The following is a 16,971-nucleotide window of genomic DNA, read 5'->3' as shown; positions in this document are numbered from 1 at the left end:
TCCTTCGAGGGTTGCGGAATTCCCGGCGCCGCTCCAGGGCACGCACAGACACACACACACAGAGACACACACAGAGACACACTCATGCACACACAGACACGCACAGACACACACACATGCACAGACAGACACACACACACAGACACGCACACACAGACACACACAGAGACACACTCATGCACACACAGACACACACACATGCACAGACACACAGACACAGACACACACAGAGACACGCACACACAGACACAGACACACACACATGCACAGACACACAGACACAGACACACAGACACACACACACACAGACACGCACACACAGACACACAGACACACACAGAGAGACACACACACAGACACGCACACAGACACACACAGACACACAGACACACAGACATGCACAGACGCACAGACGCACACAGACACACACACACACACAGACACACGGGGCCGCGATTCCGGCTGGCTCAGCACTTCCCGGGATGTCAGGAATTTCCTGGGGCAGCGCGGGGCGCCTGCCAGAGCCCGCTTGGAAAGGCCTTAAAGGCGCCGCGGCTTTTCCCGGCAGCAACCCTACAGGAATCTTAAGGGAATCCTACAGGAGCCCTCCAGGAACCCCACATGAACCCTGCAGGGATCCTACAGGAATCCTGCAGGAACCCTGCTCTGGCCCCCCACACCCCACAGGCGGAGCAGGCTCAAACCCAGCGAGCTCTGCTGGGAGAGACTCGTTGGGAACATCCCTGCAGGAAGGACTCGGGGACACGGGGACACTGACATGGTCCTGGAGGGGACATGTCCAGGTGTCCCTGGGTGTCCCCATCCTTCCAGTGTCACCTGTGGGGGACAACCCCGCCCTGCACGGCCTTGCAGCTCCAGAAGGTTCCAGAAGGTTCCAGAGGGTGCCGTGGTTGTCGGGGTGTCCCGTTGTGACACAGCGGGAGGTGTGTGACACACCCCCAGCGTGACCCCACAGGGTTCCCGTTCCCTGAGGAGCAGCAGCTCCCGGATCCCTCTGGAGGTGTCCCTGGAGAAGCCGGATCCCAGCTCCCAGGGGAGGCTCCAGCAGGGACAGGGGACGGTGGCCATGGAGCAGCAGGAGTGGGAACTCTGCGGTCCCCGAGGGCTGCGCCAAGGGGGACGCGGCAGAGATCCACAGGGATCCCGAGGGATGAGCCAGGGCAGCGCCCATGGATACAAAGATCTGTCCCAGTGGTTGGATTTAATCACCCAAGAGATGTCCCACGTGGAAGAGTTCATCCAGCAGGAGAAAGCCAGGAGAGACCAGGAACTGTGCCAAGGGCAAGGTAACGGATACGGGGATCTGTCCCTGCGGGAAGAATTCACCGACCAAGAGCGGTGCCGAGGAGAGGCCAAAGGATCCCAAGAGTTGTGCCAAGGAGAAGCCAAGGGATCCCAAGAGTTGTGCCATGGGGAATCCAACAGATCCCAGGAATTGTACCAAAGGGAATCCAAAGGACACAACGACGTCTCCCAGTGGGAAGACTCCACCAGCCAAGGGATGTCCCACTGGGAACACCACAGTGACAGAGGGAAAGGCGACACGTCCCCAAAAGCGGCGCCGACGGAAGTCCAAGGAAACCCAGAGCTGTGCCAGGGGGAAGTCAATGGATACAAAAGTGTGTCCAAAGGGGAAGATCTAATCAACCAAGAGATGTCCCAAATGGAAGAATCCATCAATGAGATGTTCCAAATAGAAGAACCCATCAACCATGAGATGTCCCAGCTGGAAGACCTGATCAACCAAGGCTCGTGCCAAGGAACAGCCAAGAGACACCAAGAAAGGAACCAAGGGAACGTCAGTGGATACAAAAGTGTGTCCCAATGGGAAGACTTAATCCACCACGAGATGTCCCAAATGGAAGAATCCATCAATGAGATGTTCCAAATGGAAGAATCCATCAACCATGAGATGTCCCAACTGGAAGACCTGACCAACCAAGACTCATGCCAAGAAAAAGCCAAAAGACACCAAGAACAGCACCAAGGGAACGTCAGTGGATACAAAACTCTGTCCCAATGGGAAGACTTAATCCATGAAGAGATGTCTCAAATGGAAGAATTCACCGACCTAAAGATGTCCCAAATGGAAGAATCCATCAACCAAGAGACGTCCCAAATGGAAGAACCTATCAACCAAGGAATGTCCCAAATGGAAGAATCCACCAGCCAAGAGACGTCCCAAATGGAAGAATCCACTGACCAAAATCCGCGCTGAGGGGACACCAAGAGACACCCAGAGCAGTGCCAAGGGGATGTCAAGGGATACAAAACCCTGTCCCAATGGGAAGACTTCATCAACCAAGAGATGTCCCAGTGGGAAAGACTTCCCTGAGCAGGAGCTGTGCCCCACAGAGCAGGGAGGACATCCTGCCCACGCCAGCCCTGCCCATCCTGACCTCCAGGGTCTTCCCCACACCCGCAGCCGCTGATCCCACCTCAGAGAAGTTCAGCGTTCCCAGTGAGTTAATCCGAGTTTCTCCTTCCGACCCACCTGGCTGAAGCCCACGGGGAGAAATGGTTCCTGTGTGCTCCCCAAAAAGGCCCCAAGTCTTGGACACAGCAAAGGAATTAAAGGAATTCCTGAATTCCTGCGGCTCCGTCGGCTGCTGCTGAGCCCCAGGAGGGGTTGAGTGGCCCAGAGGGGTCCCCGGGTTTGGAATGTCACCATGGAACTGTCCGGGGGCAGGTTGGGTGCAGGGCAGGGACTCACGGAGTCATGGAATTGTTTGGGTTGGGAAAAACCCTCTGAGATCATCGAGTCCAGCTCTGCCAAGGCCACCAGTGTCCGTGTCCCCAGGTGCCACATCCACAGGGCTGGGAAATCCCCCCAGGAATGGGGAGTCCACCCCTGCCAAGGCTGGACGGCCCCTTCCAGGAAGGAATTTTCCCAGTATCCAGCTTGAGGTCGTTCCCTCTCCTCCTGCCCCTGTTCCCTGTGAGCAGATCCCAACTCCCACCTGGCTCCAGGAATTGAGGGAGTTGTGCAGAGCCACGAGGTCCCCCCTGATCCCCCTTTTCTCCAGGCTGAGCCCCTTTCCCAGCTCCCTCACACCCTTCCCATGGATCCCCTGGATCTCTGGTGTCACCCGGAGTCACCAAACCCCAAGGAACGACCCCCAAACTCAAGCCCTGGGGGACCTATACAGAGAGAACGTTTATTTCTGGGGGACACCTGCAGCAGTCTCTGCCACGCCGGGCGATCGGAGACACGAATCCAACCCTGTCCCGGTTTGGGTTTAGTTCTGTTCCCAGCTTTGTTTTTACATCGTGGACGCTCCTTCCCGACCCCAAATGACAAAGGGAATCCGACCACACAGAACTGGCCCCAAAGCGTCGTTCCTGGGGAGCTCCGTCACCTGGAGCTCGGCTCTTCCGCGCCGTTATCCTGCTGCTTGGCCATGAATTTCTGTGGAGGAAAGGAGGAGAGATGGTGCTGCAGGGGTTTTCCACGATCATCCCCTAAAACCTGGGCCAGGAACACCTGGGTCAGGATTTGTCCCGTAAAACCCGACCCCCTAAATTCGGCTCCCAGGATGACGAGAAGCTCCTGAGGGGAACGTGGCCATATCTCAGGGATCAGGATTCCCTGAAATAAAAATATTCCGTATTCCCACGGGAATATTGGGCTGCGTATTCCCAAACCCCGTCAAACTCCCTGGGAATTCTCCTCAATCCAACGACTTGGGGGTGTATTCCCATTTTTCCAGGAGGTACCTCCATGTTCTGCCGGTGCAGGGGGGTCCTGCAGTGGTTGATCATGGAGGGCTCGTCAGCGTAGAAGAGGGAGCAGATCTGGCAGAAGAATCCGGCCTTGGGCACCAGGATATCCAGAGCTGAGGACACACCACAGTCACCACACACAGCTCCAAGAAACATCCCAACCTCCCGTTCTCTTCAGTCACATCTGGGGAATTTGGGGTTCCTCGGGGGGGAAATTACACGTCTTGGACATTCCAAGAATGGGGTTTTTCACCCAGGCTGGCCCCTGCCCCGTTTCAATCCACAGGTCATCTCCATTTCCAACGAACATAGCTTTTTCTGGGAATAAAGCGACCAATCCCATGGAAGTTGGAGCAGTTCCTGAAGGACTGACCCCACGGAAGCTGGAGCAGTTCCTGAAGGACTGACCCCATGGAAGCTGGAGCAGTTCCTGAGGGACTGACCTCATGGAGATCGGAGCAATTCCTAAGGACTGACCCCATGGAAGCTGGAGCAGTTCCTGAGGGACTGACCTCATGGAGATTGGAGCAGCTCCTGAGGGACTGACCCCCTGGAATTCCCTACATCTCTACACCCCCATTTCACAGCTCTGGCAGCAATTCCAGACACTGAATGTTGGGAATAAAACCCGCCAGAGGATGGAAACCCTTAGGAGACACCACACCGCACCTGGCTAACAACCAACAATTCCACCTGGATCTGGGAATTCCAGGAACAAGCTTTTCATGAGAGGCTTCCAAGTTTGGAGGATTTGGAGGAGCCAAGAAAAACCCACGGATTCTGGGCCCTGACTTGGAGGTTCACTGTGGTTTTCAAAGAGGCGGGAGAAGATCTTCCAGGCAGGAAAACCCGGAGCATTTTGAGGGACACCTTTGGATTTACCTTTGGGAGTGCTCTGCGTCTTGGGGACACCCGGGAAAGTCGTTTTTTTCTGCTGAGGCTTTGGTTCTGCATCTTCTGTTCCCAGCTGAGCTGCTGGAGAAATGCACACCGGGACGGGATCATGGAACAGAACTACGGAATGACGGAATGGAATCATGGAACGGTTTGGGTTTGGGAGGGACCCAAAGGACACGGACAGGGACACCTTCCACCAGCCCAGGTAGCTCCAAGCCCCGTCCAACCCGTCTTTGATGTTCCTCACCTTTAGGCTTGGAAATCTCAGCCATTTCCTCCTCTGGATTTGTTTCTCCCAGAATCCCCATCTCTTCTGGTCCTGCAACAGCGACAATATCCTCATCATCCTCATCCTCGGGCGGGTTTTTCCCTGGGAAAGCGCCTTCCTCTTCCTCGTCGCCGACTTCGTCGACCGTAACAAAGTTCAGCTCCTCTTTGATGTGGTTGAAGTCGGCCAGGAAATCGTCCTCGTCCTCGTTGACCTCATCCAGAGTCACCAGAGGGTTGTCCTCGTTGTCCTCCTGGATCTCATCCACGGTCACCAGGGCGTTGGGGTCGTCGGGGTTGGCTTTGCCCTCCTCGGCGGCGCTCAGCTCCGCCGGCTCGTTGAGGGGCAGCTCCTCCACCTCGCCGATCTCGTCCACCGTCACCAGCGGCTCGGCCTTCAGGTCCCGCTCCTCGAACTTCCCCCTGGGGCCGTTGCCTTGGGAGCCAGGCTCCTCCTGCTCCGAGAGCTCGTCCAGAGTCAGCAGCGCCTGCGGGTCCTTCACGGCCTCCGCCAGCTCCTCCTCCTCCACCACCTCGTCCACCACCACCAGGCCCTGCGGGTCGACGCCCGGCAGCGGCACCGGCGCGTCCTCCTCGTCCCCGATCTCGTCCAAGGTGACAAAGGACAGCTGCTCCCCTTCGGCCCCACAGCTGGTGGTCCCTTTCCTCCTTTTGGACGCCGTCTCTGAAGGGTTGGTGGCTTTGGGAGCTTCTTTCCTCTTCCCCCTCGGGGGGTTTCGCCGCGGGGTCACCGGAGAGTCGGCGTCCTCCAGCACCTCGTCCACCGTGACAAACTCGTCCAGGTTGAACGGGAAGAGTTCTTCCTCCTGGGAACGGAATATTTGTCACCTCCAGGAGGAACAGCCACGTGTTGGCTCCAAGAGGGGAAAAAAATAACCCCAAATTTAATTTGAGGGTTTCAAAAGAAAAAAAAAAATACTCGGGGCGTAATTTGCCGCATTGTGCTGAGTAATTAATTTAGCGATTGATTTAATTTAACTCGGGTTTTGTTCCGGGAGCCAAAGGCCGTTGGAAAAACGGCAGCGGATCAACGGGGGATAAAATTCCGTGGGTAAAATGCAGTGGATGAAATTCAACGGATGAAATTCAATGGATAATATTGAGTGGATAAAGGTCAATCGGTAAAATTTAGGGGACGGAATTCAACGGAGAAAAATCCAGTGGATGAAATTCAACGGGTAAAACTCAATGGATGAAATTCAGCAGCTAAAAATCAATGGGTAAAACTCAATGGATTAAAATCCAGTGGATGAAATTCAATGGATAAAATCCAACGGGAAAAATTCAGTGGATGACGGTCAATGGATGAAATTCAGCGGATAAAATTCAACGGAGAAAACTCAGTGGATGAAATTCAATGGAGAAAAATTCAGTGGATGGAATTCAGCGGATAAAAATCAATGGATAAAATTCAGTGGATAAAATTCAAGGGATAAAATTTAGCAGACAGAATTTAGTGGATAAAGGTCAACGGATAAAATTCCGTGGATAAAATTCAGTAGATGAAATTCAATGGATAAAATTCAGTGGATAAAGGTCAACGGATAAAATTCAGTGGATAAAGGTCAACGGATAAAAATTCAGTGGATAAAATTCAAGGGATAAAATTTAGTGGACAGAATTTAGTGGATAAAGGTCAATGGATAAAATTCAACGGATAAAAATTCAGTGGATAAAGGTCAACGGATAAAAATTCAGTGGATAAAGGTCAATGGATAAAAAATTCGGTGGATGAAATTCAACGGATAAAATTCAACGGATGAAATCCAGTGGATAAAATTCAGTGGATAGAACTCAACGGATAAAATCCAATGGATTACGTTAATCCCATAAAATTCCTGCCAGTTCAAAGTTCCGGTCCAAAGGAACGGGTGCCCCACCCCAAACGATGCCTCTGATGTTTTCCATGGAAAATTCAGAATTTTTATTACTTTTCCTGCCAACATACTCCATCCTACCCTCCCGTTTTCATGGATATTTAACGCTAACTGGAAAATTGGGATTTGGGGATGGATTTATGGGATCTGATCCCGGTTGGAGATTCCTTGTGGTCCTGGAAATTGGGACCCAAAGGGATTCCGGCATCCCAGAGCCCACGGGATCCGCGGACACCAGACGGGAAAAGGGCAGGAATTTGCTGATCCCACTGTGGGAAGAGGGGAAAGATTCCCGAGAGCAGGAATGTCACGGAATCCTGGAATGGTTTGGGTCGGAAAAGACCTTAAATCCCATCCAATCCCACCCCCTGGAACACCAAAAATCCCCTTTTCCAAACACTCCATCCTTGGAATCCCCTGAGGTTTTCCATCCTCACCTCCTTCTGTTTTCCAGCGCCGCTTTTCCAAGCTGCAGCACCGCCCCCGCCAGGAGCCTGCAAAACGGGACCAAAAAATTCCATGAAATCCCAGGAAATCCCAATCCTCACCGAGCACAGCTTCCTTCGGATCGAGGAGCTGCTCTGGGATGTCCCCACAGCTCCAGGGATTTGCCACCAACAGGAGGCTCAGGAGCCTCTTTTCCATCTGTGCCAGGGCTTGGAAAAGCAAATCCCAACTTCCCAGAGGACACGGAGTTTATTCCCACTTGGAGCTGCTCCAAGGAATTCCGGTTGGATTCTGAAACGACTTCCATAAGGTTTTCCAACCTGGCGTTGGAGCTACAAGGAAGCGGTTGCCTCAGGGATTTGCCCAGCAGCTCCTCAGGGATTTATGGAAAAGGGGAAGGAATGCTCCAGGAACGCCAGGGACACACCGCAATTCCCGCCCTGCTCACCTGATTCCCGCCGGGATCTTCCTTTGTGCCCGACGTTCCGCTCTCTCCCTGCCTGGATTCCAGCTGGGAATCCTTTTCCTGCTGGGCTGAGCTCTTCCCACTGTCTCCTCGTGCATCCACTCTGGAATTCCCATCCCTTTTCCACTGGCTGTTCCCGGCTCCCGGCTGAGCCGCGGTTTTGGGGGGGTTTTTCCTCTCCAGTCCCGTTTTGGGGGGGTTTTTTTGCTCCCCAGCTTTTCCCAGGGAAGGCTCGGTGATCCTGACAGGAATTCTCTGTTTTAGGATATCCGGGACAGACACCACTGCCTTCAAAAGGGTTTTCCCAAGGCAGGATTCCTTCAGGGATGCCGTGGGATTCACCGGAGCTGCCGCGCGGTTTTCGTCGGATTTCGCAGCTCCCGCCCCTTTGTTCTGTGGGGTTTTCGCCGAACTCCCCACGTGGATCTCACCAAGTGCGTTCCCAGAGTTCTCCCCACCTCTGGATGATGTTTTTCCAGGGTTTTTCTCCAGCTCTGCCCCAGCTTTGCCCGAAGTTTTTCCCGGACTTTCCCCGGTTTTGAGCCCGGATTCCTGTGCCGTCCCCTCTCTCTCTGCTCCAGCCGCAGCCAGTTTTTTCCCTGGAGCATCCAGAGGTTTTGGGAGAGTTTTCCTCTCCGGGGCAGTTTCATGGCTGCTTTTCCCAGCCTCGGGAAGGGGAGTTTTTCCCAGCTCCGTGCCGGGCTGGGTGACACCTGGTGACACCACACCCGAGCTCGGCGACATTCCAGGGATGGCTCCAGCCTTGCTGGATGATTCCAGAGCTTCCGGAGCAGGAGCAGAGAGCTTCCGATCCTCCTTTGGGATTTCCAGCCCTGCCTCATCCCGAGCTTCTTCTTTCCTCGCTCCAGAAAACGACGCCGGTTTCTCCTCCGACCTCGCTCCGGGCAATTTGCCGGGAGCAGAATCCACGGAAATTCCAATTCCAGGATCCAAGCCCTCCACATCCATCCCCGAGGGCCATTCCCGAGCTGCTCCTGCTGCCTGGGATTCAGGAATCTCCGGCTGTGCCGCTGGAATCTCCTCTGGGATATTTGGGGTGGGAATCTGGCCTTTCCTGGCCTCTCCCGATGGGTTTCCAGCTGGTTTTTGCCCCGTTCCCGATCCTTCTGGGATTTTTTTCAAGGCGGAGCTAAAAGGATTGAAAGGAAACAGGAGAAATCAAACCACGAGGGGGAGAATTTCAGAATTCCCGGAAAGCTCCGGATGCCACCAGTGGAGGACACGGGATTGGGAATTCTGGGATGAACTGAGGTGAATAATTCACGTTTTGAGGACCTCAGGCATCGGAAAATTTCCATCCCACTTAATTTAATCCCATTTCCATCTTAATTTGATCAATTAAGAGCTTAATTAATTAAAGCTTTAGATAAAGAATTAATAATTAAAACGATAATTCCGGTGTTTCCCGCTCCTTATGAGGTGGAATGAAATAATTATGCGGAAAATGTGTGGAGGAGGGAAAAACGTCTCAATTTTCCAAGTTTTCAGGAGCTGGGATTCGTGGAAAAACTCACTTTTTATTCAGTTTCAATATTTATTTTATATTTGAATCGAAACTTTTAATTACAGCTATCTGGAATCAAGACGCTTCCCGTTAATTTGGGAATTAACGCTCCCAAAATTCAGCAGTTTCAGGGAACGACAAGGCAAGAAACGGGATCTGGGAATACAGAGCTTTTCCATAACGGAATTCCTGAAATTTTAGGATCGTCCTCACGCAGTTTTGGGGTTTTTAAACAACAAAATTCAGCCAGAAATCCGAGTTGGGATCACAGAAAAAACGGGATCGAAGCCGTATTTAACAGAAATTCCTAAAAATTTCCGGGAATTCAGCAGCTGGGAAGAGGAATTCCAGAGGCAGGGATGGAGGGAAGAGCTGTGGGATGGAATAAAAGCAACAGGAAGAGCCAGGACCTGAGCAGGGGAGAAAAAAATGGGAAAAAAATCCACAGAAATTGGGATTTCAGCCCGTTTTTCCACGATTTTTTCAACAAATCCCAAATATTTTGACTCCGGAGCAAAAGCGGGAAGGAGGAGCAGCAGGATAAAGCTGGAGGGATTCTCGAAGAGTGGATGAATATTCCAAGAGGGAAGAGAAAAGGATAAAATAAAAAAGAAATTCCCCCAAATCCTGGCAGGCCGTACCTTCCTCTGCTCCCCTCCTCTCTCTTCACTTCCCTTTTCCCGGTTTCGGGCTGGAAAACAAAACCCAAAGTCAGGATTTTTCAGTTCCAGAGGGATCAGAACGGGATTCCCAAATCCCACCACCCCAAAAGAGGGACCGGGAAGACGAAACTTCCCAATCCCATTCCCAGGATGAGAATTCCGACGTGTTCATCCCTCCCTCAAAAATTCCAAACGCTGAGGGGGAAAAAAATGCCAAACCCTGAGGGAAAATCCCCAATCCTCAGGGAAAATCCCAATCCTGAGGGGGAAATCCCAAACCCTGATGGGAAAATCCCAATTCTGAGAGAAAATCCCAATTCTGAGAGAAAAAATTCCCAGTTCTGAGGGAAAACCTTATATCCTAAGGGAAAATCCCAATCCTGAGGGAAAATCCCAATCTTGAGGGAAAAATCCCAATTCTGAGAGAAAAAAATTCCAATCCTGAGGGGAAAATCCCAATTCTGAGGGGGAAATCCCCAAACCTGAGGGGGAAATCCCAATCCTGAGGGAAAAAAAAATCCCAATTCTGAGGGAAAACCCTATTTCCTGAGAGAAAATTCCCACCCTGCGGGAAAAATTCCAAACCCTGAGGGAAATCCCAATCCTGAGGGGAAAATCCCAATCCCAGAAGTGAAAAACCCCAAACCTGAGGCGAAAATTTCAAACCCTGAGAAAAACCCCAATTCTGAGACAAAAATGCCAAATCTGAGGGAAAAATCCCAACCCGGAGAGAAAATCCCATCCCGCACCATTTGCGGGAAGATTCTCCCCCCTCCCAAAAAAAAAACAAACCCCGCGGAGGAGAAGCGGAAAAGGCGGAATCGTCACCTCAGGAGCGTCGCCGTGGGAGGACAAGGAGCAGGTGAGCCGGTGTTCCCCCACGGAATAGGGGTACTGCTGCAGGAAGGTGAACATGGCGCGCGCCGATTTGGGGCTGTCCAGCTGCAGGATGGCCTGAGGGCGACAAAACAAAAATTCCGGCTAATCCCTGGAGCGCGGGGGGAAAAGCCGAAAGCTGAGCGGACGTGTCGCTCGTTTCCGGCTCTTTTCTAGGTGGAGAAAGGGGTGAAATGAGCCGAGCTTGTCCCGGTTTGGGTCGTAAAGGTGGATAATGCGATTCCGGCAAAATTCTGTCCGAAATTCTGCCAAAAATGCTGGAAAAAAAAATCCCGCAAAAAATTCCCTCAAGATTGCGACAAAAACCTCCCCAAAAAATCGCCTGAAATTTCGGGAAATAATCGCCAGAATTTTCCAGAAGAAAAACGACCCCAAAAATTCCTGGAAATGCCTCAAAAATTCCGAAAAGATCTCCCCCAAGTTCTGCCAAAATTCTCCCAAAATTCTGCCGAAAATCTCCCAAAATTCTGCCCAGAATCTCCTGAATTCTGCCAAAAATCTCCAAAAATTCTGCCAAAATTCTCCCAAAATTCTGCCAAAAATCTCCCAAAATTCTGCCAAAAATCTCCCAAAATTCTGCCAAAAATCTCCCGAAATTCTGCCGAAAATCTCCCGAAATTCTGCCAAAAATCTCTCGAAATTCTGCCGAAAATCTCCCGAAATTCTGCCGAAAATCTCCCGAAATTCTGCCGAAAATCTCCCGAAATTCTGCCGAAAATTCCCCCCCAAAATCCCAGTTCTTTATGGCGTTCCTGTACTGAGCAGGGCTCAGTGCTCCACCGTGCCGAAGCGCAATCCCGCACGCACCACCTCCAGCCCCTGACACCCCTCCAGAATTCCCACAAAAACTTCCCCAAATCCCCTCAAAATTAAAATAAAAATTCCCAAAAAATCCCTCAAAAAATTCCTCAAAAGTCCTGAAAAAAATCCCTCAAAAATTCCTAAAAAATCCCCTGAAATCCCCTCCAAAATCACCTAAAAATTCTGAAAAAATCCCCCAAAATCCCTCAAAAAACCCCCCAAAAATCTCTGAAAATCCGTCAATAAATCCCCCAAATTTCCCCAAATATTTTTTCCCAGGAATTCCCGGATTTACCGTGTTCCTGTTGCTGAGCAGGGCGCAGTGCTCCACCGTGCCGAAGCGCAATCCCGCACAAACCACCTCCAGCTCCCGGAATAACCCCCAAATCCCCCCAAAATCTCCCCAAATCCCCCCAAAATCCCTCAAAAATCCCCTCAAAAATTTCTCCCAAAATCCGCTAAAGTTTCCAGAAAAATTCCCCCCAAAATTCTGAAAAAAATCCCCCCAAATTGCGCCAAAAAATTCCCCCCAAAAATCACCTAAAAATTCTGAAAAAAAATCTCCAAAAATTCCCCCCAAATCCCCCAAAATTCTGTGAAAAATTCCCAAAAAATCCCCCAAATTTCTGCCAAAAATTCCCAAAAAATCCCCCCAAAATTCTGCCAAAAATTCCCAAAAACTCCTGGCGCTGTACCGTGTTCCTGTTGCTGAGCAGGGCGCGGTGCTCCGCCTTGCCGAAGCGCAGCCCCGCGCACACCGCCTCCAGCTTCTGGAATCCTCTCCAAATCCCTCAAAAAATCTGCAAAAATTCTGAAAAAAGTCCCTCAAAAATTCCTCTCCAAAAAAATCCCTTAAAATTGCACCAAAACCTCTCAAAAAATCACTGAAAAAATCTGAAAAAAAATCCCCAAAAATTCCTCAAAAATTCCTCAAAAATTTCCCTCTAAAAAAATCCCTCTAAACTGCACCAAAACCTCTCAAAAAAATCACCGAAAAATTCTGAAAAAAATCCCAAAAAATCCCTCAAAAATTCTCCTCTAAAAAAATCCCTCTAAATTGCACCAAAACCTCTCAAAAAATCACCGAAAAATTCTGAAAAAAATCCTAAAATCTTCCTCAAAAATCCCCCAAAATCCCTCAAAATTTCCCTCTAAAAAAATCCCTCAAAACTGCACCAAAACCTCTCCAAAAATCACCGAAAAATTCTGAAAAAAATCCTAAAATTTTCCTCAAAAAATCCCCCAAAATCCCCTCAAAAATTCCTCAAAAAATCCCCCAAAATCCCTCAAAAATTCCCCTCTAAAAAAAATCCCTCTAAACTGCACCAAAACCTCCCAAAAAAATCACAGAAAAATTCTGAAAAAAATCCCAAAAAATTCCTCAAAAATTCCCCTCTAAAAAAATCCCTCAAAATTGCACCAAAACCTCTCCAAAAATCACCGAAAAATTCTGAAAAAAATCCTAAAATCTTCCTCAAAAATTCCCCCAAATCCCTCAAAATTCCCCTCTAAAAAAAATCCCTCAAAATTGCGCCAAAACCTCTCAAAAAATCACCGAGAAATTCTGAAAAAAATCCTAAAATCTTCCTCAAAAATCCCCCAAAATGCCTCAAAATTTCCCTCTAAAAAAATCCCTCAAAATTGCACCAAAACCCCTCAAAAAATCACCGAAAAATTCTGAAAAAAATCCTAAAATTTTCCTCAAAAATCCCCCAAAATCCCTCAAAATTTCCCTCTAAAAAAATCCCTCAAAACTGCGCCAAAACCTCTCCAAAAATCACCGAAAAATTCTGAAAAAAATCCTAAAATCTTCCTCAAAAATTCCCCAAAATCCCTCAAAATTTCCCTCTAAAAAAATCCCTCAAAATTGCACCAAAACCTCTCCAAAAATCACCGAAAAATTCTGAAAAAAATCCTAAAATTTTCCTCAAAAAATCCCCCAAAATCCCTCAAAATTTCCCTCTAAAAAAATCCCTCAAAACTGCACCAAAACCTCTCCAAAAATCACCGAAAAATTCTGAAAAAAATCCTAAAATCTTCCTCAAAAAATCCCCCAAAATCCCCTCAAAAATTCCTCAAAAATTCCCCAAAAATCCCCCCCAAATTCCCCCAAAACTCCCTGAAACGGAGGCGCGAACGGCCGGTGCGCACCGTGTTCCTGTTGCTGAGCAGGGCGTAGTGCTCCACCTTGCCGAAGCGCAGCCCCGCGCAAACCACCTCCAGCTCCCGCACCCCCTCGGCCGGCAGGTTCCCCAGGTGAACCAGCTGGGAGCGCAGCGAGGAGCAGTCAACCTGCAGGGAGAAATCTGGGATTTAGGGGGGAAAAAAAAGGGGAAAAGGGGGAAAACGGGGGAAGGGGAGGGGAGGAAAAGGGAAAAAAGGAAGGGGGAAAAAGGGGGAAAGAGGGAAAGAAGGGAAAGAACAGGAAAGGAAGGGAGAAATGGGGGGAAAGGGAGGAAAAAAGGGAGAAAATGGAAACATGGGGAGAAAAAGGGGGAAAAGGAGGGGAAAGGGAAAAGGAGAAAAAAAAAGATGAAAAGAGGGGAAAACCGGGAGAAAACGGGGCAGAAAGGAATGAAGGGAAGAAGGGAGGAAGGGGGGAAAGAAGGAAACAGGGAAAGAAGGAAGAAAAAAGGAGAAATGTGGAAAAAGAGGGAAAATGGAATAAAGGGGAGAAAAGGGGAAGAAGGGGAGAAAAAGGGGGGAAAAGGGAGAAAAAAGGGGGAGAGGGAGAAAAGCAGGGAAAAGGGAAAAAGAGAGAAAAAGAGGAGAAAAGAGGAGAAAAAGGAATAAAGGGAAAAGGGAAAAAAGGGGGAAAAGGAAAAAAGGGGAAAGAGAGAGAAAAGAAAGAAACAGGAAGAAGGAAGAAAAAAGGAGAAATGTGGAAAAAGAGGGAAAATGGAATAAAGGGGAGAAAAAGGGAACAAGGGGAGAAAAAAGGAGGGAAAAAGAAGGGGGGAAAGGGGAGGAAAAAGGGGAGGAAAAGGGGAGGAAAAGGGGTAAATGGGGGGGAAAGGAGAGAAGGGGAGAAAAAAGGGGAAAAAGGAGGAAAAAGAGAAAAAAAGATGAAAAAAGGGAAAAAGAGGAGAAAAGGGGAGAAAAAGGGAGAAAAAGGAATAAAGGGAATAAAGGGAAAAGGGGAAAAGGGAGAAAAGGGGGAAACAAGGAAAGAGAAAAAAGGAAGAAAAAGGGAGAAATGTGGAAAAAGAGGGAAAAAGGAATGAAAGGGAGAAAAGGGGAACAAGGGGAGAAAAAGGGGGAAAAGGGGAAAGGGAAAAAAGAGGGAAAAAGAGGAAAAAAGGGAACAAAGGGGGAAGAGGGAAAACGGGAAAAAAGGAGAAAAGGGGAAAGAAAGGGGGAACGGGGATTAAAGGGAAAGAAGGGGAGAAAAGGGGAAAAAGTGGGAAAAAGAGGAATGAAAAGGGGAGAAAAGGAAAAAAATTGGGATAAACAGGGAAAATTGGGACTAAGGAGAGAAAAAACTGGGGATAATGAGGAAAAACCTCACCTTGGGATCGGAATCTTTGATGAGGCCAATGAAAATCGCTTCCTTTAGGGGAAAACAAAGGGGTTGGAGCTTAATTAATCATAATTAACAATTGGTTAATAATTCCCGATTAGTTAACAGCCCATCAATGGTAATTAAACACTATAATAAATAATGAAATAAAGAATAAACAATTGAGTTGAAGAAAGAGACGAATTAAATAAATAATGAAATAAATGACGAAATAAACAACGAAGCAAATTACAGATAATTAAATTAAATCAAACAATAAATGAAGTAAACAATAAAACAGACAATAAAAGAAATAACGATAAATAATGAAAGACAATAAAACGGATAACAGATAAAATTAAATAAAACAACAAATGAAGTAGAAAATAAAACAAGTAATAAAGGAAATAATAAAATACACAACAAATAATTAAATTGAATTAAGCAATAAATGAAATAATAAAATACAGATAATTCAATTAAATAAAACAATAAAATTATAAAGTAGATAATAAAATAACTCACAGATAATTCAATTAAATAAAGCAATCCACTAACGAAATAAATAATAAAACAAGTAATGCATAATTAAATTAAACAAAGCAATTAAGCAATAAATTAAACAATTAAGCGAGGGCATAACGACATTATTGAAGTCATTAATTAACCACAGCCTTCCTCACCTCAGCAACTCCATCAAAACATTCCCCAGAATCAACTCCCGGCAGGGAGAACAGAACGCCCTCAATTCCAACAGCAAAAATCGCTGAAAATTCCATTTAAACCCCAAATCGAAGGGGGAAAACCGAGATTTTTCCTTTTGAATTTTTCCCCCCAGAATTCCTAAAATTGTCAAAAATTCCCCAAAATTCCCCCTTTTTTTTTTTTTTTTTTCTTTTTTTTTCCCCCCCAGGATTTCTGCGGGATGTTGAGTTTCACCTCGTCCCGGAGGGAGCGGTGCCGGGGCTCGGGCTGGATGTGGAGCTGGTGCCCGTCCAGGGTGGCGGGGAAGGAGCTGTAAAACCTCACCATGGCCTCGCCTGCTGCTCTGGGCAGCTCCACGTAGGCCTGGAGAGGAAAAAACGGCGTAAGGCAAAAAAAAAATGGTATAAATTGGGCGAAAAATGAAGGAAAAACGGAGAGAAAATGATCTAAAGGAACGCCGTGAAAATTCGGGGAAAAAAATCCCACTAAAACGCTCCAAAAAACCTCCAAAATTCGTTCTAAAGTTTCCTAAATGTTCCCCCCGGATTCCCAAGAATTCCCTCTGAATTCCTCAAAAAAACCCCCAAAAAAATCCCACAAAAAACCCCACAAAAAATCCACCAAAAAACCCCCCAAAAAATCCCTCCAAAATATCCTAAAAACAAAATCCCAAAAGTCCTAAAAAATCCTCCCAAAAAATCCCCCCAAAACCCCCCAAGAATTCCACCCCAAACCCCAAAATACCCTAAAAAAATCCCCAAAAATTCCCCAAAAATCCCAATCCCCCGAAAATATCCTAAAAAAATCCCAAAATATCCTGAAAAAATCCCAAACTCCCTCAAATATCCCAAATATCCCCCCAAAACCCAAAAAATCTCCCCAAAATTCAAAACAAAAGTCCCACTAAAATCTTTTAAAAATCCCCCAAAACCCCTCCGAAAACCCCAAAAAATCCCCCAAAATATCCCCAAAAAATCCCCGAACTCCCTAAAACTCCCCCAAATTTCCAAAAAATCCCCAAAAATAATCTCCGTAAAATTCCAAAAAACCCACCAAAAAATCAAAAATCCCCAAAACTCCAAAATTCCCTCCAAAAATCCCTCTAAAGTCCCCCAAAACCCCCAAAATCACCCCCAAATTTCTCAAGAAATCCCCCGAAAATC

The 16,971-nt window shown here is 48.1% G+C and overlaps 1 protein-coding gene across 1 annotated transcript; it reads right to left on the bottom strand.

The window, feature by feature from the left end:
* Window positions 1-3,154: 3,154 nt before the first annotated feature.
* On the bottom strand, window positions 3,155-16,510 carry LOC136290819 (zinc finger protein 638-like). Its single transcript, XM_066185148.1, has 11 exons — window positions 16,043-16,510; window positions 15,113-15,154; window positions 13,756-13,896; window positions 10,735-10,860; window positions 9,886-9,935; window positions 7,702-8,869; window positions 7,244-7,300; window positions 4,889-5,735; window positions 4,627-4,758; window positions 3,739-3,857; window positions 3,155-3,430 (listed from the first exon to the last, which is right to left on the bottom strand). The coding sequence occupies exons 1-11, from the start codon at window positions 16,133-16,135 to the stop codon at window positions 3,377-3,379; spliced, it is 2,829 nt and encodes a 942-aa protein (XP_066041245.1). The 5' UTR covers window positions 16,136-16,510; the 3' UTR covers window positions 3,155-3,376.
* Window positions 16,511-16,971: the final 461 nt, after the last annotated feature.

This window comes from Chamaea fasciata, unplaced genomic scaffold (genome assembly GCF_029207755.1).
Source record: "Chamaea fasciata isolate MVZ Bird 193981 ecotype frontalis unplaced genomic scaffold, bChaFas1.0.hap1 SCAF_6, whole genome shotgun sequence".
Taxonomy (NCBI): domain Eukaryota; kingdom Metazoa; phylum Chordata; class Aves; order Passeriformes; family Sylviidae; genus Chamaea; species Chamaea fasciata.
The sequence above is the reverse complement of the archived record's forward strand: the minus strand, read 5'-3'. Positions and strand labels throughout refer to the sequence as shown.